Source organism: Juglans microcarpa x Juglans regia, chromosome 6D (assembly GCF_004785595.1).
Source record: "Juglans microcarpa x Juglans regia isolate MS1-56 chromosome 6D, Jm3101_v1.0, whole genome shotgun sequence".
Lineage (NCBI taxonomy): Eukaryota > Viridiplantae > Streptophyta > Magnoliopsida > Fagales > Juglandaceae > Juglans > Juglans microcarpa x Juglans regia.
This window is the reverse complement of record NC_054604.1, coordinates 34,984,636-35,008,009: the sequence shown is the minus strand read 5'-3', so window position 1 is coordinate 35,008,009 and position 23,374 is coordinate 34,984,636. Positions and strand designations below refer to the sequence as shown.

Sequence of the window (23,374 nt, the reverse complement as noted above, 5' to 3'; positions counted from 1 at the left end):
CTCAATCAGTCCATCAAGATTGTTTTATCATCATAAATGTTAAGTTAATCCTCTGAACATGAAATTGGCTTGATTAGTAGTAAAAACTATTTTAATATTGGAATTTGTTCTATGCTAACTGCAGTCGTCATATTTCTAAATTTCTATTCATTTTATTTTTGTAATTCTTGAAGGCTTTGCTTGTTGTGGACAGAACAGAATGAAGGGAAGAAACTGGTGCTAAAGAATATACATCTAAAGAAAGTTCCGAACTCATTGTTTTCTGTTGTTGCGTATTTCTGGACTAGATTGTCGGATAAAATTCTTCTGAATGTTAAATTCAACAACTAAATGTGTGTTTCTAGCATTTATTAGTTTTTTTTTTTTTTATAAGTAATAATTTTATTCAAAGTAATAGGCATAAGCCCAAGTAATAGGCATATTAACCATATGCTTGGCTTTCAACACATGTAGATACAATGATAAGGAAAACTTTTGAATATTATTCTTGACTGAATCTGATGAGTATAAAATGAGTTTTTAAGTGCTAGAAACAAAGTAAACTGTTGAAAATTTTCTCTACTATATGCATCCATCATTTTGCATCTCTCTTTTTTTTCTTTTTCTTTTTGTAAGGTTCGAACCAATTCTTAATATGTCCATAAGATTCAAATAGTAAGTCTTCTTATTGATTTTATTTTGTAAGTAATAGCTACTTTATCGAAAAAAATGAATGACGAATAATGTGCAGGAGGCACTCCCAACTTCTTGTTATCAGTTCATATTAATGCTTTAGGTTGAGTCATCTTACGTACTTTAGTTACAATTTCCACCTTCTAATCGTGTATCTACTTCCACTTCCACTTTCCTTTCATATTCTTTTTTCTACTTGTTTTCCCTTTTGGCAGTCTCTTTATTACCAACAAAACAAAAAAGGAAAAGAAAAACAATATACTTTACTATATGTGCCACCTTTAGTAGCATCTCATGAGAAGATTTACATTTATTGTTCACAAGAACTGAGCTGTGCCAGAAGTGACACTCTTCACCAATGCATCACATTTGATTGTCATATATTTATTTTAATAAATTCTCCACTTATTAGTTTGAGGCGTTTCTCCCATGAGTTCACCAAATGGCTCTTCAAATAGGCCCGACCAGCCCTAACTTTTCTTCCTAGAGAAGCATAGTCTTTTGATAGAGAGAGAGAAGGAGGCGGAGAGAGTGAGAGAGAGGAGCTTTCTCTTACATCGCTCTTTCACTACCAAATCTTCAAGTAAGCAATACATGATTCTCTTCCTTGTCAGTGCTTTTCGATCATCTTCAGTTGCATATCTAATGGTATGAGCTTGAAATGGGTTGAAATAGTGGAAACAACAAACAATGCAGAAAATCTCTTTGTTCGGCTCTCAAGTTTTGCGTTCTTAACTCTTTAGGCAGTCGCATAACATGATGTTACCATCTCTAGTTCTAGCTTTCAGGATTTCTTAGCCCCATTTCCTTTTCATACTTCAACAGATTCTATGTATATGTCCTGCATACTGATGTATCACCCCTTTTAATCATTAATAACATCCATATCTTACCTATGAAAAAAATTTCTCTCAATCTTTGTGTCTGCAATGCTATATTCGAACTTTTGTTAAGACATTTTTATTTTGTTGCATCCACCGTTCTGTTTGGAAGTAAAAATTAGGAGGAAAGGAGTACAACATGAAAGAAATGGAATTTTTGAGTCCATTGGTTTCCATTCTAGAGCATTTTTTGTTCACTTTCTTGAACAAATAATCTGTTGATGTTGAAAATAATTATTGGTAATTGGAATTCTTTCCTATTTATGCATCCAGCGGTTTTTAGCAATCACATTTTGCTAGTACATGTCTTTAACAGTTTGTTTGGTTAACAGAGATTGGGAAACAAAGTAGGAAGGGAAAGAAATGGAATGGGAGATTTAAATCTGTTGTTTTCTTTTGCTATGTGTTGTTCTTGGAAAATAAGAATCATTAAATTACTCATACAGAAATTTATTAAAGACTGGAACTTATTCTGACTCTGGTCTGTCTCCTTTTCTGCTCACCCTTTTCTTGTAAGTGCTTTTAGCAATGTGTTTTGTTTCCAGGGAAGTGGAGGAATTTAAAAAATTGGAAAACCTTGGAGTTCTGATTTATCTTTTTTTTTCCCCTGAAAACTTATGAAATCTCCATGTAAGTTTTAACAACAGATGAGAAAATGGAGGAAAAGAATTAGATAAACTTTGTACTTTGTATAGGTTGTTCTATTTTATTACATCCCAATGGAGAAGCCCTTTTAGTTCCAGACAACTATCTTACTGGACCTTAAAAAATTGAGGGGAATGAGTAATGGTTGAAAATTCTCCTGAACGGTGTGCATTTATCACTTTTTTACCCTAAACTTCCATGTCACCAAAATTATATGCTCACCTTTACCTTCTGAATGTTTCAAAGTTACAATTCCTTTTGCCATTGTAAGACTTTTTCACTTTATAGAAAATATTACTAATTTGTTGTTGTCATTTTCTCCTCTTACATTGTGAAGATTATAGAAATGCAGGCAGGTAGTTCATCCTCTTCACATTGTGATGCTGAAAAACGAGACTTACAAGAGCTGCTCAAAGCTTTTGGCTCTGCATTTTCTCTTGAAGACATAGCCTCTGCTTATTGCAAGGCTAGGTTCAATGTAGAGACGGCTGGTCAAATACTTTGTGCATCACTTGGAAGTACCTCTCATGGTGCTACTTGCACATCTAAAGATAAATTAGAGTGCACAAGATCAACAACTTCAGAGCTTTCATCTGAATTAGATGGTGCAAGTGCAATGCCTTCAGAAATGTCATCTAACAGCATTCTTCAGAACTCTCATCATGGAGGAAGACATACCAGATTATTGAAGTCAAAAGTACATCCTGTGTCAATGGGTACTGTTTCAGGTGTCATTGCAAAAGATTATGCTAGGCACAGGCCTGTAACTAATGAATATCCTGGATTGACAAAACCACCAAGATTAGATTCAAAAGAATTGCCTATCTCTGAGATATGGAGGGAAGAAGTTCCAACAAGCATGACAGCAGGAAAGGGCACTATACATGGTTATGTTGACGAGTTTATGTTTAAAATGCTTGGTGATGGCTTCCAACTAGATATGAGTGTTATCCAAGAAGTTCTTGTTAAATTTTCCTTTTCCCTTCAGCCATTTATGCTGTTCGTTACTTCTGTCAGGCAATTAACAATTCTTTTACCATATTTCCTGACCTTCAATATTACTATTTTTCGTTTTTGATAAAAAATATTTTTATTTTATAAGTTCACTTGTTGAGTTTAATTAGGTACTTAATCAGGCATTTTGTTGAATTTGCAGGCTGTTGTGGTTATGATGTACCAAAGGTATAGTGCACATTCACGTTAAGGTTAAGTTGGTTTTGTGTTCTTTATGGTTTATATTCACTACAAAGAGTATACACTCTCTTGCATTTCATAAGAGAGAGGTTATGAAGAGACAGTCAGATGTTTTTCCCCTGAATAGATATAATATATATGTATGCTTGTGCAACTGTTAAAATTAACATCAGTTGGAAATAATTTGATGTATGCTTCCTCATATATAATATTGTCTGTTTTTTTTACCAGTTCCCACTTCTCATAGTTAGCATGCGTTACCAGTTACCATCTGGCACCCCAAATTTGTTTGCGATAGAACTTGGTTGGGATGGTAGTATATGGGCATATCTCCTGAATAATATTATTACCTATAACAATTTACTGCAGGACTCCAATGAAAAATACCATACATAGCTTACAGAATAAAAAATATACTGTTCAATCTTTCACCTTTTTCTGCTCTACATATGAATTGCAGATACAATTATAACTAAAAGATCAACATTTTGAGTTTTTCCCATGTGGTGAACTATTAATATTAGTATATATTTGTTTGATATCATATCTATATCAGTGATTTTGAAGAATTGACTTATGTTGATCACATAGAGCATGGAGAAACTTCTCGACTTGTCAGTTTCAACTTTGGAGAAGCGTGATGATGTTGTGGACTTGGCCGACAGAAAAGTAAGCATTAGTCTTGATTTGTGCCTCTACCCAGTTGCAATCTAAAACTTATGATTCTTGTTCAAACTATAAATTGTTTGTACGCAATAAAGATCCTTCTTGTGTTCCTCATGTGGTTAGTCCCTTTTTGTATTTGTACTGCATGCAGACTCTGTGTTGTGAAATTTGAATCCTTAGATTACTAATACTTCAACCTGTATGTTCTCTATCAGCTAGTCTATGCATATTTTCGTGTCGCAACTATATTTTTAACTTTAAATTCATCTAATATTGTGATAGTCCTTATATGATGTGATGGTCCTTGATAGTCCTTGAATGGAGAAGGGTGAGAAAGATGACCAGTGTGGTATAGCAATGTATTTTGATTATATTGTTTAGTAGCTAAATGAACAGTCCATCAATCTTTCTGAATGCCATTCCTGGTTAATATGGGATTTATAAAATTGAGATCAGGTTTGCTATATTGAAATCTGATAAGATTCTGATCTTATTATGTGGAATATGATGTTCATGACAACGATCTCCCTCAGGTCTACTGAAAAGTAAAGCTCAGTAGAGTGATAATTAATCAATGATGGTTCTTCCCATTTTCTTGTAATGAAGTTTCACTGATATTACAACTAATTTGCATCTTTGTTCATGCTTTTTGCTTTTTCTCCTTTTGAAGCGATTCCACTTTTTTTTTTTTTTTTTTGTGTGTGTGTGTAGATTTTAGGGTTAACCTTCTTTCTACTCTCGTAAGATATTTTAGAGGTCTGTGATTGTTTCTTAACTCAAACCTGGGGAAAAAAAGCCAAATACCCATTCTTAGTTTTTTTGTTCTCTCTTCTCATCCAAGTTCTTTTAGCAGTCTTCAGAGAAACACCGAGAACAAGGTTCTGCCTGCAGGTGAGTTCTTTCCATTTCAATTATTTACTAGTTCAGTCCTGGGTACCAGACACGATGGCTTGGGAAAGTATCCAATTTGGGAATGCTACCTTATAGTCCATCACTTTTACATTTTGCACAGCTCAAGAACTCATTCTGTTTTTCTTTGCACCCATGCAGTGATGAAGATAGAATTATGAAGAAAAGTTCAACAGAATCGCCAAAAAGAGACAAAGACAGATTTGTTATTCAGAAAGAAATTTTAGAAGCATTGTTCACTGTTCCTGAAAGATCCGAGGAAGCACCCAAAAGAGTGCAACCAGTGAGGAGATTTAGAGGATTTGGTGAAGTGGTGGTTGAACCTTTGAAAGACCCTCCTATAGAGCATGCGATTGTTACTGCAAAACCACTAGAAGTTACAAAAGATGGTATTGAGTTTGATCTTTACTTTTCTCTAGGAGAGTGTAATTTACCTGCAAGATTATTTCTTAAGACATGAACTAGGTTGGAGTGCTATGAGTTGATGCTAACACTTTCGCTTTTCTACGTCCTGAAGCCTTACATATTGAGTTTAGTGTTAACTATGAGGTTTATGTTACCAATAGCTCTATTTTGCCATTTTGGAATCATGTCTGATAATATGTATATTCATTTCTTTACTGCATTGAAACAAAAAAAAATTATGTAAAAAGGTTTGTTAGGTATTAGTCAGTGTATTATGTCACATTCAGACATTTCAGAAGGTTATTGAAGAAAATAATATTTATAGTACATTGTCCTCGTTTAATGCATTGCTCGAGGATAAACTGTACCATGTTCTCATCAATAATTGTTCCTCTGCATATAGAAGGAGGCGATGATAATAGCTATGAGGTCCTACGTAAAGCAGTGAAGGAATATTGGACTACAACGAAAGAATACTACCAAGCTGTAAGATCCTCTTTTTTATTTAAATTCTTCTGCTGCTCTTGTAAATTGTGCTTGATAGAAAAGTTGTATAGAATATTCATAGGCATGATATGGAAAGTGGATTTTTTTGTTTTTCATGATGCTCTCCGCACAGTTTTCTGCTTTGTGTAGCTTGACTCCCAACTTCTTCCCACTGATAGTTATGTTGAATATGCTCTGGTCGTTCTGAGCGCCGTTTAGGCAAACGTGATTGCTATTAACCGCTTCAGTTGTATTGCAGGCTGTTGATGCATGTGTTAAGGGCGATTATGCGCGGGCAAACAAACTTCGAGAGCAGGTATGGTATCTTTGTTTTATATCACTGATATTGATGCTTAAAGACAAAAATAATGGCAAATGTAATCCTCTTCTATGGCTATTTCGCTTTATATTTGTGCTGAGAATATAAAATTTGTATAAGCTTTTAGGCTGTAATATTTATTTATGTAAAGACTTCTTTTGTTATGCCTTTTTCTATCTTTAGGTTCAATTTGAAAAATCCAATAAGGCTTGGTTTCGATGGTAAAATGAGATTAAATGATCTGTAAATAGTAATGAAATGGTTTGAACTAATATATTTTATGAGGTTTTGAAAAATGAGAGAAAAAATTGAATAAAAATATTATAAAGTTAAAATATTGTTAGAATATAATTTTTATTTTGTTATTTGAAAAAATTGAATTATTTTTTGTATTTTATTTAGAAGTTTGGAAAAGTTTGAAATGATTAAGTAATGATTAGATGAAAAGATTGAAAATTTGAAATGAAAAAGTGTTTGTGTTTGTAATGTTTGGATATTGAGATGAAATGGGATGAAGATGTGATGAGTTTGGAGGATTTTGCTATCCAAACCAGGGCTAAAAAAAAAAAGCAAATCTGGGAAAGGGATTGGCAATCAAGAATTTATTGGAAACTATTCCCCGCTAAAAGGAGATCAGAGGATACTAAAAATATTTCCATTGATGATTCAATGAAATATCTTAGATCCATGTTGAATTGGAAAGTACATTCATCAATCAAATTAATTTCATTTAGATGGATGTCAATTCAATTAAGTTCTTTATTGAAACAATAAATTGAATTGTTATTTACTAAATTCGAAATCAATAAACCATTTTTAATTTCCCCATGGCCACTAGTTACCCCATATTCGATAGATTAGTTAAAACTCGGTACCCCCACCCTTTCACCAAATGTACCCAGGCTTGGGGCTGTAGTTTGTAATAATTTGTCAGGGGCACAAGGTATCGATGTTATTAAAAGATGCCATGCCAGGTGAAGCTCTGACCATTTTAGGTTATAGTCTTAAGAAAGTTTTTTGGCATTATGGTTAGAAAAAATGACGCGTAACCGTCTTTCTCCGTCCTCAAACTGGTAAGCGGGTGGTGGTGATTTTGAGAGTATGGTGAGTGCTTGTAATATCTATCTGTTCCTGGGACGTGCATCCTTTTCATATTAGACCGATCCAAGTTGGAGAAATGAGTTCTTACATAAACAGAAGTTTAAATAGACAAGAATGAATATTTGATAGGCAATATTATTAAATATTTTAGCAAATGCTTACGGCTTGAAACTTCTAGGGACACTTCTTTAACAGAATGGCCAGAGAAGCAGACTAGAAATCTGCTCAAAAGCTTCTTGAAACTAGGTTGGTGCAGAATGTAATTATTTTCTTCTCGTGTTGCATGCTCTGCTTATTGCCTCATATATCACAGAACAACTTTCAATTTTACAGCCAAGAGGATGCGGTGTCTCTTGACTTGCATGACCAAGAACCTAAGAATGCTCTACGCCTACTGAGGCTTCATTTAACTACTTTTTCTGGCATCGCAGGTAGGTTCATGTCTTCTTTTGCCTCTTATAGTCCTTGGATCAAGACGTTTCCTTAGTTGTCAAGACCAAAATAAAAAGACGCGATGACATGACTTTCCATTTGCTTCTTGTCAGTTTTAAAGCACCTTAGGATCATAGTAGGGAACAGCGATGAAGACACCAAAGGGGCTCGGAAACGACTGGTATGACTAAATTATCATTCCTATATAAAGTACACGCAATTTGTTTCAATTGTTTTCGGGGCTGTCTTTTATATTTTTGCTTGAACTACAACACAGCAACACGTCTATTTTAGTATTTCTAGGTCTAATGGGACGTGTCAACAGCCATGCATATCTATAGCATACAGTTTTTTTTTTCCCGATAAGTCTTTGTTGCATTTAATTATAGAGTATAACAGAGGGGTTCTGAATATTATTTTTTGGGAAAATAATGGATTATTTTAGAAATGTGAAGGAAATGGCTACCTTCGGGAATTTGAATTCCTGATTCCCTACCCAAATTCACAGTAACAGAGCAGATTACTTTAGTTCGTACAGGAATTAAACACTGTACAATACCACATACGTTCTTCCCATAACGTAAATTTACTGTTTATATCATAATATGTCCTCTCTCATGAAAGATGATTCTAGAATCTGGAAACAAAAAAGAAAAAAAAAATTGAAGGCCCATTCCCTTGGGAACGAAACAAAGGTGGGCTTTGCTAGTTTCTTTGTGCCCTTCAACATCTGAAAAACCTGTCTATGATAGAATTTCTCAAACAGTCGCGTAAAATCCTATTATAAAATTCATCTAATTTAAAAGGAATGAAATACCTGAGATTCATTTGAGGATTTGCCTAGATTTGGACGCTCGTATCTCGGGCCCATTTAATTGGTGGAACAGATCCATGCAATGTGTCTTTTGGATTGCAGACTTCATGCATTTTCATTTTTTTGTTCCACACACACACACAAAGGTTGCTTTAGCGGCCCCCCCCAAAAAAAAAAAAAAAATTAAATGAAATTTGTATTGTAGCAAAAGAACCCAGATATCTAATATCTACTAAGGTCTCGTTTGTTTTCACAGATGAGTTGAGATAAAATTTAAAAGTTGAATAAAATTGTAACACACCTCAAGGGTAACACTGATTTGCTCTCTTCCAGGGGAGCTCCTCCAAGAAAATGAGAGGGAAAATGAGAGAAAAGAGAAAGAAAGGCAGAGAGAATTCTATACCATTCTATAATAATCCTACTAGGCTCTTGGCTCAAGTACATATAATATGAAGTATTCCCCAAAGCTATCCTCTATATGGGCCGTACTAATAACATCATAATGAGCCAAATAAAGATTACTCTTATGCTCAAGCTCATTATGGATTACAATTAGAAGTCCAACAAAAACAATAAAGCAAACTATAAAATGGAATTCACGAAACAACTTATGATGTGGTCCATGGGTCCTTCCTTCGATATAAGCTCGAAGTGTGATAAACACTCCCCTTCAAAGTACCTTGCCCACAAGGTGCAGTAATTCTTCAGTCCTCCCTTTATAGCAGAGACTAGCTTCTTACTTTCAATTTCCCTGAGCTGACCAACAACATCCTCATTAGTGACACCTTTAGTAATGGTAACATGAGATCCCTCAGCAACAAGGATAACAACAGTTCTTCCAGCAACTTCAAGCGAATGCAAGACATTTCTCGATTTCAACAAGTAATGCCTAACAGCTAGGGGTGAAAATTGACTCTTTCGGCGCGATTTTTGGGCAAAATCGATGCCGACCGATGTGTGAAAAACAGGTGGAGCAACCAACCATAACCGGTCGATGGAGAGGTAAAACCGACAAGCATAGTTTCGGCCGGTTGTTGTCGGTTCATCGGCATGAATATCGGTTCCAACACTCAACAAATTTCTCAACACTCAACAACACAGATTCAACAACAAACATCAACTATACAGATCCAAACAATAAGCATTAAGTTGATTTCATCAACTATCTCATGAGAGAGAAAGAGAGAGACGAAAGGGAGATGAGAGACGGAGACCTGAGAGGCTAAGACAAAGGCTCTGAGAGCCCGAGAGGGAGATGGCATCACCGCATTAGAGAAGAGATGGCATTGCTGCATCGGAGAGGGAGTTGGCATCGCCGCATCGGAGAGGGAGGCTAGGGGGGTGGCTGCCGCTGGGGAGATTTTGAGTGAGGGAAAAAAACTTTCGAAATGAAGAATGAGGAAGAAGACTTGCAGGGGTCTTTTACCCTAATTCAAAACGACGCCATTTGGCTTAAGCCAAATAGCACCGTTGCATTCTTAATTTTTTTTTTTACAACTTACGCCCCAAAAATGAAGTCATTTCACTTATTTTAATGAAACGACATCATTTCTTATACGTGTATTTGAAAAAAAAAAAAAAAAAGGAAGATAGCTGACGTCGGCCAGTTCAGCGGTTTTGCCCTAGGTCGAATCGGAACCAAATCGACCCACGTCGGTTTTACTTAATTCTTGCTGCCAGCCGACCGGTTCTCTGTCGATTTCGGCCGGTTTCGTGCTCTGGCGGCCGGTCTGAGTCAGTCCCGGCTGGTTTAACAGTTTCTTGTACAACCCTACCAATAGCTGCCTCTGGGCGGGTTCCACAAATTGCTTGGCATGGTTCAATAGGTGCACCAATTTCAATCATTGGGTTTAGGAAATAAATGGTCTTATCGTCATCCTCATGAAGAAACCTGTTAAGATAAAAATCAAAACCAAAGGGATGAAAAACATTATCCCAAATTTTGTTCCCCAATGACTTCTCTCAAGTCAGTTTCCTCTATCAAAAGACTAACGAATTGATACTTGCAAAAGCCGAGTTTTCTGTGTTCCCAAAAGTTCTCCTCAAGGAGGCAGGTCTCTAAACTCCCATATCGACAGCAATATGCAAAGGGCTTGCTCCACCAATGCCAAAATCCATTTTAGCACCTTCCTTCATTGACAACTCTAAGATTGCCAATGACCTAGTTGCCACTTTTCTTCCTTAACAAATAGTCCAAATTAGAGGAGTACCATCATCGCCTTGTGAGTTAACATCAACTCCCTTGGAAGGAAAAAACCTCAATCGCTCTTGCTGTGAATCTTGAGACTTGAAAGCTTCTGATATTGCATTAACCCTCATGTTTCCTGGTGTCAAGAACCCAAGAGCATAGTTTATCGTTTCCTTAGCCCTTTTTTGTATATATAGTCCTCATAACTAACGTTTCTATCTAGATAGAAGAATAAAGTTATTGATAGACAAAAGCAATGGTATCGACGTCTTTACCAAGTGGTCATAAATCATACTCAAAAACTGCTCCCCACATACAGCCAACTAATGTTTGAATAGAGAAGCAGGATATCTTGCTTCTACGAGTGAAATACCCTCCTCAAATCCACCAATAATTTTGAAAAAAGATTTCAGACCACAGAGAGCACTACTATTATTACATTCTACAAGAAATTTTACCCCCACCACTACTGGCGACATTGACAAGAATGCACCAATAATTTCACCCTCAGACAAGTTTTTTTCACATATTGAAATGGACCAAAAATCACATGAACTACCACATCCAGCCTTCACTAACATTTCCACAAACAACTGAGGCGCAATTACTGCCTCTTTCATGTGAAGCACGAATGCAACATCAGATCCTTCATACAATCCTCTTAAATCTTGTGGCATGGCAACACATCCAAGAAGAACAATACAATCCATGTCAAAAGCAATTTCCAAAGAGAATAAAAGAACTGGTACCTTCGGTGTCACCCTTTGAGCCACTATCTCGGTAATATTTTTGTTCCAAATTGAGCTCAACAGCACGGTATGTGATGATTTGCTCAGAAAGGGGAGTTGTATTTGTTTCTGTGGTCTCAACCTATGCATTAGGCGATGAATTACCGAAGAGCTGGAGAATTTTGGTCTTCCTTGGGCTTGAGCAGTCTGCGCAACATTGCAACTCTCCTCAGTGACCTCAATTGATGGATCTCCCATCTTCTACGGAGGATCATCATCAAGTTCCACCGTCTCGCTCTCGAGCTCGATATCAAACTCAACTATCTCATCCTCCTTTCCTGCATCGTCTGCATTCCCTTTCCCGACATTCGTGTCCGCCACGTCCTCGTCGCTCTCCTCCATTACACAACTCTTGGATTTGGAGTCCCCGTGCTTTTACGCAGAAGGAGGAAGTTGAGCGCCGAGGCTTAGGAGGTAGTCACGAAAGAATGAGATGATGCGCTGTTGGTTGGGCAGGTTTACTTTCCTATCTTGGATCTGAAGCTTGTTTAAGGTATCGAAGGACTTAATCTCAAAGGTAATGGTCTTCCTGGTTGGGGTTTCTATAAGGATTTGTATGGTTGTTGGTTGTTGTGACCATTGAGGAGCAGTACTGCCTTCAGTAGGTGGAGGAGGCTTAGGAGGGATACTAATGGCTAGGCCTTCTCCCTAGATGGTCAATGTGTAGTTACTGCTAGAGATGACTGACAAAAAGAGAAAGAAAGAGAGTAAAATCTGAGGGCAAGGGAAGGAAACAAAAGTTAAGAATGGAGATTTGAGCATTGACAAAATAGCTTCCGATTTATAAGGGATTACTGGGGACAGAAGAATGAGTAATCTAATCGGGCTCGACTACTTCTTTTTCTTGCATCCTTGCTGTGTATTTCTCGTCTTCTTGCAGAGCGTAGAGTTGGCTTTTCAGATTTGTGAACTCTTCATTGAAGTTATTCTGAAAATTTTCAAGGTTGTTCTTAACATCTTTAAGGCCCCTTTTGGATTGAGAAGTGATCTTCACTCATCCCATCTTATCGTTACAACTTTTTCAAATTTTCACACCAAATATAATAAACAATTCAATTTTTTCAAATCTCAAAATAATAATGATATTACAAATTAATATTCTAACAATTTTTTATTCAACTCATCTAAAACCATCTCATCTCATCTCTCAATTCAAACTAAATGTTTGCAAAATAATATCCAAATGTTGCTCTGATTGTTCCACCATCACTCTGATTTTAAGCAGAGATGCAATAATTTCCTTCATTTCCATGGATTTATGAAGCAACTGCCAAGGAAAGCCTAGCTCTAGATGCCACTTGTAACACACCTCAAGGACTAAAATAGGATAACACTGATTTGCTCTCTTCGAGGGGAGCTCCTTCAAGAAAATGAGAGGGAAAATTAGAGAAAAGAGAAAGAAAGACAGAATTCTATATCATTCCAGAATAATCCTACTAGGCTCTTGGCTCAAGTACATATAGTATGAAGTATTCCCCAAAGTTATCCCCTATATGGGCCCATACTAATAACATCATAATGAGCCGAATAAAGACTACTTTTATGCTCAAGCCCATTACGGATTACAATTAGAAGTCCAACAAAAACAATAAAACAAACTATAAGATGGAATTTATGAAACAAGTTATGATGTGGTCCATGGACCCTTCCTTCGATATAATTTCGGAGTGTGATAAAAATATTATTAAAATATATTTTTTTAATATTAGTTTTGTTTTGAGATTTGAAAAAGTTAAATTGTTTATTTTATTTTGTATGAGAATTTTAAAAAATTATAATGATTAGATGTGATGAGTTAAGAAGAGTGAAAATAAACGAGATCTAAATTAGTCATGCAGTTGACCACATAAAATAAATCAACTTATCACGAAAGTCAATAGCTTTAGTTGTAGATATCAGTAGCATATCACAATGTGGTGGTTCAAGTGGAGATTCATTATTGAACTTTCATGTTGCGAGTCCTCTCTAATTACGCAGAAGTAAAAGATAAAAAAGCATGTTCATACAAGAAAAATCACTAATTATTGTTTTGTCCAGCTCTTCTTTTGTCTTCTGATAAATTTGTCGATAAGGGGGTTACTTTTGAGCTTCTTAGAACATTCTCTAACCGGATTACCCTGCTTAGTAATTAAGAAGGATTTAAAAAATCATTTGTTTTCTAATCTCACTTTGCAGATTTTGAAGCTATTGAGTAAGGAATCCATAAAATGGACCGAGGACGCAGATGGTCGGACAATTATGATCCTAGTGGATGGGATCAACCCAAAGCGTTTGAGTTTTTGGAAAAAATGAATTATAGGACCGAGACAAGCTTCGAAAAGAGGTCCAATCACTGCAAGACTTCTGGAAATATAGACTATCATATCATGGTTGAAAAATGATAAATTCACATCACTTTTTACAACATATTACATAATTATATTTTAAAATAAATGATAGTTTAGTAAAATATTTTATAAAAGGAACATTATTTTACAAAAATACTCACTTGAAAACATGTGTTGTGAAATGTATTGTGCAAGCATCATTGCTGATCATGGTTTGCCCTTGCAACTGAACTTTGTGCGCATTTTGTGTTAAAAACCTGTGTGTCAGTAAAATGTCTCTGCAAGACACTAAATTTTGTGGCACCGATAATTTAGTTTTATCTTTTAACAGTATATCGAAGAAGCAATGGACGCATTTTGTGAAATTGCAATTCTCTTAAAAGACTTTGTATAAGGTTGCATTTACTTTTATACTATATGCAAAACCCAGTTTTCCATGAGTTTCTTACATTACGATCCATGATGTTGCAAAAACTTCATCCAAGGCATTCTTTCCCACACGCTTTTCTCTAGCAATGAAGCACATACAGGGATAAACTCAAAACTCGGGGGAAAAGGGAGAGCACAAGTACGCCTTCTAATAATATAACATGCAAAAGATTCTGAATGTGAAAGGAAAATGGTACATCTGAGATGTTTTTAATGGGGTCCTTGAGTGAGTCTCTGCATCTCATTTTGATCATTAAGAGTTTCAATGAGAAGGGGAGGCGCATATTGGGCTGTCCCTTGGTGCTCCTCGGAATCCTGGCAGAATGAAAGGATGATGGTATCGATCGACATCTCTACCACTCCAAAGAAAAGAGTGGCCACGACGTAACCAAGACACCAGCAAACCTGGGTACACAAAAATAAAGGTACACTTCTATTTAGAAGACTACAAAATATTGTCTAGTCATACGTACAAGTACAAGCTTAACAGATAATGCCAGATGTTGCCAAACAAAACGGCAATTTATGGTCGGTCTAAGGCAAGCTCCTCGTGCATGGTTCCACCATTTTAGTTCACGTGGTGCATTCAAATTTGTGTCAAGTGGTTCGAGAGATGTTCCAGTAACCTTTCCTTTACAAACTACCTATCTGGTCATATTTGTCTTCTAGCTTTACCCACTGATGATCAATGAACTTGAACTCATTTGAACCACGAATTCTTTTGTTCACCAACCATTAGAATACCCAGGCATTGGGTACAATCAAAATTAGTTTGTGTGTCATTTTGATTTGGTACATCTGATTGGATATATGAAATGAGGGAAAAAGAAAAGCATACCAATACAGGAAACAGTGGGGAAGAGATCTTATGGGCAGATCTGTATTTGTGGGTATCCAACATGAGGAAAGCAAAAACTGCGCTTGAAAGGCTGACACACAATTTTCCAAGAAATAGAATAACATCTCCAATCACATTCACCCTCCCTATTCGAAGGATGTTGTTGAGGATCAATTCCGTTGCAATTGCAGAAGCCTTGCAGAAGCTTTTACCTGTGATGGCAACCTGCAAGAGTACAAGCAGACATTCCACAAACACGTGAGCAGACATTCAGCATATTATCAATTATGAAACTTTTCTACATAGCAACCCTAATCAGTTCACAAATGCCCAAAAAGTGGATAAAATTCTTAGATGAGGATAACAAAGAAAAATTGTATTGGAATTACGAAGAACTGAAATGGACAAAGTTCATTACATGCTAGCTTCACTTTACCTTGACCCTTCTCTATTCTGCCTTTTCTTTTTCATGTTTTATTTCTTCTAAAAAAAATTCTTAATTTGTTACAAAAAGCGTTTGGGTCCGATGTCAAATTCAGCAAAGAGATGTGGAATGGAATTTTTTTTTATTGGCACCGGATGTCCGAGAACAGCGTCCCGACCATTCAGAGCTTGCCTGATTTACAAAATATCGTAACTGTCAGAACAAATTTGAAAACGAATAAATTTTATTTTTACATCATATCATTTTTAGTAAGACATCTCCCAACTGGTCTTATGGGAAACAATCTCTCCCAGCATGCCAGTCACCTAGAAAAGAGTACTGGAGAATGCATACCAAATCAGCCTATAAGGTCTCTCCTAGTTGGACAATTGTCTCCACACACCATGCAAAAGATGCAACTGGCTATTGGACAAGCCAGAAAGGTATGCTGGACCCACATGCAAATTTGCGTGAAACAAGTGTTTCTTGAATTTACCATAATGTAGGCATTGCGGTTCACAGACTTTATAGTCCACTCAATACACCTGAGGCAACACCGAGATGAATGGAATGCTGCTTTTCCTATCCAGCTATCAGGTGTGGTGGTACTAGAAACTTTCAGTCTGCGGCGAATTGACTCAAGCATAAAGCGGATTGATTCCACAAATGATACGATAAGGGAGCCAAGAGCAACAGAGCCAAGGCTGTACCGCATAAGCCTCTTCATGGAGGAAAAAACTGGAAGAAATGGAATTTCAGGCTGCATTGGCAAAAGCAAATAGCAATTATCAAGGAAAGGAATACCATAGATTTTTTTTTTTTTTTTTTTAAACTATAACAATGACCAAAAACGAAATCTCAAGCAACTCAGATCAAAGACAAGCTCCATCTTCCGCTATCAAGAAACGAATAAAAAGTTTGTGCAAATAGTCCATCTTGCTTAAAGTTGCTAGTATCTGAATAAAACGTTTAACAACCCAAAACAAAGCTGAATAAATAAAACTAGGCATTTTGTAGGTTGACCAGACTCCACTCTCTTAAATCTCAGAAACAAACTCTTGCTTAATCCCAGGGTATATAGCAGTTCTAGTTTGATGCATAACAGAACTTGTGCCATAGGATCGATCACCCAGTTTAATCATATTTCACATTCCATGCTGTAATTTAATGTATGCAGTTATATTCTTGTGTTCAAAATCAAGAGTAATTTATATAGATGAACTAGGGAAAAAAAGTGACACACATCTCACATTGTCATGGTGCATATAGCTTAGTAACTTACTGATGTTTCACCACCAGCCCAATAATAGGAAGCAACAGAACCAGCAATCACCGTTGATGAGCATGCTATTAAAAATTGCGTTGCCCAGTAACACCCAAATAGGTGGAAAAGGATGGCAACTCCTATATGAGGAGTGTAATGAATGCTATAGCCACAGCAATCGTCACAGTTTACCCGTTTTGACACAAGATCATAAGCACAGCAGTTAGTGTTGCAGTTATTCTGGACGACTTGACCAGAACTGAAGAGATGGAGAGCAGCTGAAAACCAGAACATGTAAAATATTGCAAGGATAGTATATGGCATGATTGGAAAAATTATGAGTGCTTGCACTTCTCCTATGACCTTTGCAGCAACCTGTGTACATATTAACCATGAAAGTGATCAGTTTTTGCAAGAAGTTGAAACTTCAGCACCCAGGATTACATAGACGAATTGACCTAAACCTGTGGCTGATTAAGGAAAAAGCACCACGCATTTGAGCCCAAGATTGGAAAATGCACATTTAAAGAAGTCTCTCCTTGGATATCAAATGTGACAGTTAAATTTCATATGATTATTTAGGGCTCGTTTGGATACAGAAATCATCTCACTCTCATCTCGTCTCATCTCATCATTTCAACTTTTCCAAATTCCCATACAAAATATAATAAACAATTCAATTTTTTCAAATCCCAAAATAATAATAATATTAAAAAATAATATTCTAACAATATTTTATTCAACTCATTCAAAACCATCTCATATCATCTCATCTCACTATCCAAACGAGTCCTAAGACAAAGACAGAAAGACTTGCCCTGAGGACAGATGTTGCCATAATGATGCGGCGGACAATGACAATTGATGTAAGAACAGCAACCACCATAATAGAGGTCATAAGAACTGCTACAGCACGAAGATGATTGATCTCCTAAAAGATGAAAATTAATGAGTGAATCACAAATATATATACAGAGAGCTCCAGTATAAAAGTTTCAGTTGATGATGATACCAACCCTTCCAAATACACGAATGTATGGATCATGCTCACCAATGATGGGGGAGATGGTGTTGTTCCCTATCCATCCAGCTAGTAGCAAGGAAAAAAATAACTTCAGCATTATATTTGATTAAGAGTTATCAACATATTCAATTATACAAGAAAATGAAGTATGTAAATAATCAACCCTCTATTTCAAATATGCTTGAAGCTCAAACAAGTAGTAAAGATCTGAAATTTTATCTTTACCAGCAAAGAAGCCTCTAGTAAATTTCAACGCTCAAAAGTTATTTATGATCACCCAAAGTTGCATTTGGATGTGAGGATATAATAGAATCAAAAGATTTTTTTTTATAAATTGCTTGATATGAATTTTGATCATGCATAATGAGCAAAAGGGAAGAAAGACATACTTTTCTTCAGCAAATCGCTAACGTTATAAGTTTGAATAAGAACTCCTTCACATATTATTGACCTAAATCCACCCATGAACTTTAACACTTCTACCGTTCATACAAGTAAAAGGGAAGAAAGACATACTTTTCTTCAGCAAATCACTAACATTACAAATTTGAATAATAATTCCTTCACATATTATTAAGACCCAAAACCACCAATGAACTTTAACACTTCTACCGTTCATACTTCTTTCGAGCCATTCAAACTAAAATTTCAAATCCAAATCCTTCTTCTCAGATGTTTCTTTCCAAATGAACCAGGTTTTTTAAAAAACAGCCATAGAAAGAACAGTAAAAGTTCATATCTGACCTTTTAGGTAGTAAAACATTGTTACTGATACTATGAGAACATTGAAGAGGGCCACCGTTATCCAAGGCATTGCAGCAACAAAATGTCGAATCATCAGCAGCCAAATCACTGATAAAAACAACGGCAAGATTCCTCCACAAACAATCAATACTGGCCATGCTTTTCCAATATCAGCCATGTATCTCTGAAAAAATTCTATAATTGATAAGTTTTTTTTTTTTTTTGATAAGTAAATAGAGTAGTTGTAGTTTTTAATCCAGCAACACAAATTAGACATATATGTGCCCAATGGAAAGGCATTTAATAGATATAAAACATAAAAGGAATTATGACAAGTACATAGGATTGTTCTTTTCCTTTTCTTTCTTTTCTTTTTTTTTTCTTAAATAGGCATAGAGCCAGAAGTTCATGATTTCATTTACAGGCGAACATGTATCTATTGTCACCCCAAAAAAGAGTAGCGGTCATTATGTAATAAAAAAAAAATCACAAGAAGATTTTCCTCTAAAAAACAACGTCAATTGGAAGGCAGAGCATAATGCAAAAAGCTATGTAGACAATGATAATTCAAAAAGCAATGTAGACAATGTATATACTTTCCATGACAGTTCCACAAAAATTATTATTATAAAGGATTATTGAGACAAAAAGTCCTCTACCTTTAAGACAGATGACCTAGAATTGATGGACCTGTGAATAGATTTGTCAATTATGATATCCTCGTTGATTTTCACACCACCCATCTGCTGCCAATGCCTCAAAGACATGTTTGATGCACGAGCAATAAACTGGCAGCTCCAATAAACTGTAAAATGGTAAGACAAACTCTATGATAAGCATATGAGAGATAATACATGTATAGATCGAAAGAATATAATAGGCAAAAGTTCTTTACATGAGCTTCTAAAGTCCTATCTCATTGATAAAAGTTCTGCAACCAATATGACATATGTGATCACATGCCCACAATTTAATCAGAAGGGAATCAAGTTTACATACCATTTACACTTGGAAATATTACAGGGTAACAAGGACCCTGAAGTTGAAGAGAGGTGTTCCTCATTTCTGGTGTAAGGAACTCATAATAATCATAATTCCTATTAATCCAATCGTCCATTGAAAGATGGATATCTCCTTCTGGATAGTCACAAATCCAACTTAGTTGATCTTCAAGGGGGATAGGGCAATCTAACAAGCATATGCTCCGGGCATTGGCCAATTTAAATTGGTTGCTTTTCAAACCACTTTGATAAACCTGATTAGGATCTAACCAATATCTAAGCTCCAATTCATGAAGGCCAGGTTTTGCATGCTTGTCACCACACACATTTCCTTTATAGTCCAGACCATATGTAAGCCTGCCAAACCACTGAACAATCAATCACAACCCAAAAAGACAGTAATGTAGCGAATATAATAACACCACTGCACGAATTTGAACAATACCATCTACAAGCTAATACCCTTTATAACACCTGTTTGGCTCAGCTAAAGTAGGTTTTATTTTTCCTTTCTCCACTATCATTAGCAATCAAAACAACTAGGTGACGCAAAAAGAAAGTAACTCAACTTAATTGTACATAAAGCGACTCCTTAACTAGGTAGAGTTGAATTCATTATCTTAAGAAAATCAATATAACTCAAAAGTGTCGTGTTCTCTCCACTTCAATCTATAACTCAAAAGTGTCGTGTTCTCTCCACTAGGTAGAGTTGAATTCATTATCTTAAGAAAATCAATATAACTCAAAAGTGTCGTGTTCTCTCCACTTCAATCTATATGAAATCTGATAAAGAACAAGAAAACAAAGGAAACCTTGATGACATCTTCCACCACAACTCAACAGATAGATACTCTCTTATCTTTACACCTTGAGAGAGAGAGACCAAAAGATTAAATTGCAATTTGAGAGGATTTCATGTTACATGGGGCAGTAATAAAAATAAACCTACCTACCAATACTTCAGTTTCAACGTCTTTCTTCTATTTATTCAGTAATTTAACCCACTAAGGCACAGGTAGAATAAAAGGTATAGCCACGCGAGAAAAAAATATATATAATTTTGCCTCGACTAGTACGGAACAATAAATCAGTAGTACAGAGAATAAAATTGAAGAAGATTAAGAATATCAACTTAAAGCATTAAAATTTAAATGATATGCGTACTGCTAGCCCTGATTCTTTCAAACGGCTAAGAAACAGTGAAAATAGAGCTACTGACGAGAAACGCATCACAAAAATGACAAATGAGAGCTAGAAAACGAACCCATTAGTGAGATTCTCAATTTTACCTTATAAATCACGCTTAAACAAAAAGTTGCATAATAAAGAAGACCCATTTGCAAAGAAAAAGAAGAAGAAGACCCATTTGACGACTGAACAACTTGATAAAGTGGGTAATGTTAGATTCTTTACCTTAATGGGTTTCCTTGGTTGAACCCAAAGCTGGAGTTAACGATCATAGCAACCCAGAAGGCTATAAAGATCACAAGAAAAGCAATATCTCTACATTTCCTGTTGTGCCTAATGATCCCACCCATTTGGGCATTCCCATCGCTTGATGGGTACCTCCCTATCACTGCTCCCAAAGGACCTCTCATTTCGACACCCCCTTACTCTATCAAGCTTCAGAAAAGAGGAAAAACAAAACAAAAATAGACACACACACACAGAGGAAGAGGGGGGTTAGCGTCGCGAAGTGAAGAGTGTAGTAGAGTGGAAGCTTGGATGGTGTGAACCGATAAAGACTCGAGGAAAGGGTTTAGATTTGGAAAATCTTCTTATTAATGTCGTTTTTTGACATCGAAACAAAGACATCATAAGTTTGTGTTTAGAATGTGGGTCTGGTGGCTTAAAATAGATGCGGTTGGGGGTTGGCTCGGCTTGTATTATGGAATCTCGGGCTGAGGATAGATAAATATCACATCTTAATGTAAAACAGAAAGCCAAAAAAATATTCAAATTATTCCCATTTTAAAAAATAAAATAATTCGTTTTCGTAGAAGTTTAGAACGTTGTTAATTGAATTGAGTGACTCAATATATATAATCAAACTAGTTTAAATGAGTAATACATTAATCCAATGTAAAGATTTAGGTCATGTCTGGAAGGTTATCTCAATTCAAAACTTTTCATAATTTTCCTTTTAAATACAAAATACTTTTTGATTTTTAATTTTTAATTTTTTTATCTAATCATTATCTAATTATTATAAATTTTTAGACAAAATATTAAAACAATACAACATTTTCAAGTTTTAAAATAAAAATTATTATTCAAATAATTTTTTATTTTATAATATTATTATTCAATATTTTCTCTTTTATTTTTTAAAATCTAATAAAATATCTTAACTCAATCTATTTTATAAATTATTTTATTACAATTATCATAATTTTTATCTCATCTTATTATTTAAATATGACCTTCAAATTTTTATCTGAATGATATGACTTAGAATGAGATAAAGAACAATATTAAATATTAATGCTAATGTTAATGAATTTTGCTTTCTATATCTGTTTTTCTCATTTTAAATAAGAAAAAAGTAAAACTAGAAAAAAAAATATAAAAATAAGAAAAAGAGTTCGTTCAAGACAAAAATAAAAAGCTGCAAGCTAAGGAATATGGCTTTAAAAGAGCCTTTAAAAGGAGCCGACCATGGAAGGCAAGCCATTATGGGAAGAATCGGTTTAATAATACTATTTATTATATCTTTGCTCTTTTTTCACTTTAAAAAAAAAAAAAAAAACCGCTAATTCCGCCGCTCGGTTCAGCTGATAAAGGTGAGTGAAATGTCATTGTCCTGGTGAGTCGTACATCTTCCATTCTCTCAAAGCCGTTAGATAAATTTAGTGCGTCTATGCTCAACAATTGGCCGGAAGGAACGTATTTAACGAGGTCATATACCTTTCTCTAGATGCCACTTTATGCCGTGCTTTATAATTTCTAAACAACAATATTACGTATGATCTCTATTTTGAAGATTACAATATAAGTTTAAATAATTTTATTTTTATATTTTAAAAAAAAATTATTTTTAAAGTTTTTTAAAATTATAAAAATATCCCGCTTAAATAATATTTTTTTTATTTAATAAATGATTTGTATATATAGTCATCAAATGAGGATTGCAACTAGAATTTCTCATTTCGAATTATCATGATAACTAAGCCATTTGTTCTAAATAAAAAATAATACTAATTATTGCTTTTATATTGTTTTTCTTTTTTTTTTATATATATACTTAATTACAACTTCTAATTGAGAGTCCAATTACATATCAAATGGCACCCAAATTCTCCCCATTTATAATTTTGTCTTTAGAATTTCATGTTCCAATTATATGGGCGAATTTAAAAAGAGATCAACGTAATATGTGGGTCATATTATATGTTTTAAATAATATCATGATCTATTTTTCATGAAAGAATACAGTTATGAATTTAATTCTTGGCACACTCAACATATTATTAAGAATAATTATTTTCATCAATTACTATTCACTATCCCGTGTCCTATATTCTATAAAAAAAAATACTGTCAAGTGTGTGATTGGAGTGAATAGTAACTATATAACAAAATCCTATCATTCGAGTGTCTCAAAAAGATGAATATTTTTATAATTCTTTTCACCGGACTTGAATACAAAACCGTGGCTTATTGAATCGGACATCAGTTTGGGTAGTCAGTCTCAAGTTGAGTAGCAAAATCAGTAGTGGGTTTAAAAGAAAAAGAAAAATAAAAACTGGTCTTTTGTCCATTTCTAGCGTTAAAGGCATAAAGGGGTATGATTCGATTGGGTGTGAGCTCTTTTTGGGTCCCC

At 35.2% G+C, this 23,374-nt stretch overlaps 2 protein-coding genes across 2 annotated transcripts; one reads left to right on the top strand and one right to left on the bottom strand.

The window, feature by feature from the left end:
* The first annotated feature begins 1,106 nt into the window (after positions 1–1,106).
* LOC121234005 (putative nuclear RNA export factor SDE5) lies at positions 1,107–14,175 on the top strand. The gene is made up of 12 exons (XM_041129798.1): positions 1,107–1,255; positions 2,543–3,163; positions 3,355–3,380; positions 3,984–4,061; positions 4,912–4,949; positions 5,109–5,356; positions 5,698–5,858; positions 6,118–6,174; positions 7,457–7,524; positions 7,612–7,709; positions 7,824–7,891; positions 13,676–14,175. The coding sequence occupies exons 2-9, from the start codon at positions 2,545–2,547 to the stop codon at positions 7,493–7,495; spliced, it is 1,266 nt and encodes a 421-aa protein (XP_040985732.1). The 5' UTR covers positions 1,107–1,255; positions 2,543–2,544; the 3' UTR covers positions 7,496–7,524; positions 7,612–7,709; positions 7,824–7,891; positions 13,676–14,175.
* Positions 14,176–14,212: 37 nt separating this feature from the next.
* LOC121234003 (choline transporter protein 1) lies at positions 14,213–21,356 on the bottom strand. The gene is made up of 10 exons (XM_041129796.1): positions 20,965–21,356; positions 19,550–19,908; positions 19,210–19,355; positions 18,551–18,734; positions 17,799–17,872; positions 17,600–17,713; positions 16,801–17,157; positions 16,015–16,278; positions 15,095–15,319; positions 14,213–14,661 (listed from the first exon to the last, which is right to left on the bottom strand). Exons 1-10 carry the CDS (start codon positions 21,147–21,149, stop codon positions 14,467–14,469), a joined length of 2,103 nt encoding a protein of 700 aa, XP_040985730.1. The 5' UTR covers positions 21,150–21,356; the 3' UTR covers positions 14,213–14,466.
* Positions 21,357–23,374: the final 2,018 nt, after the last annotated feature.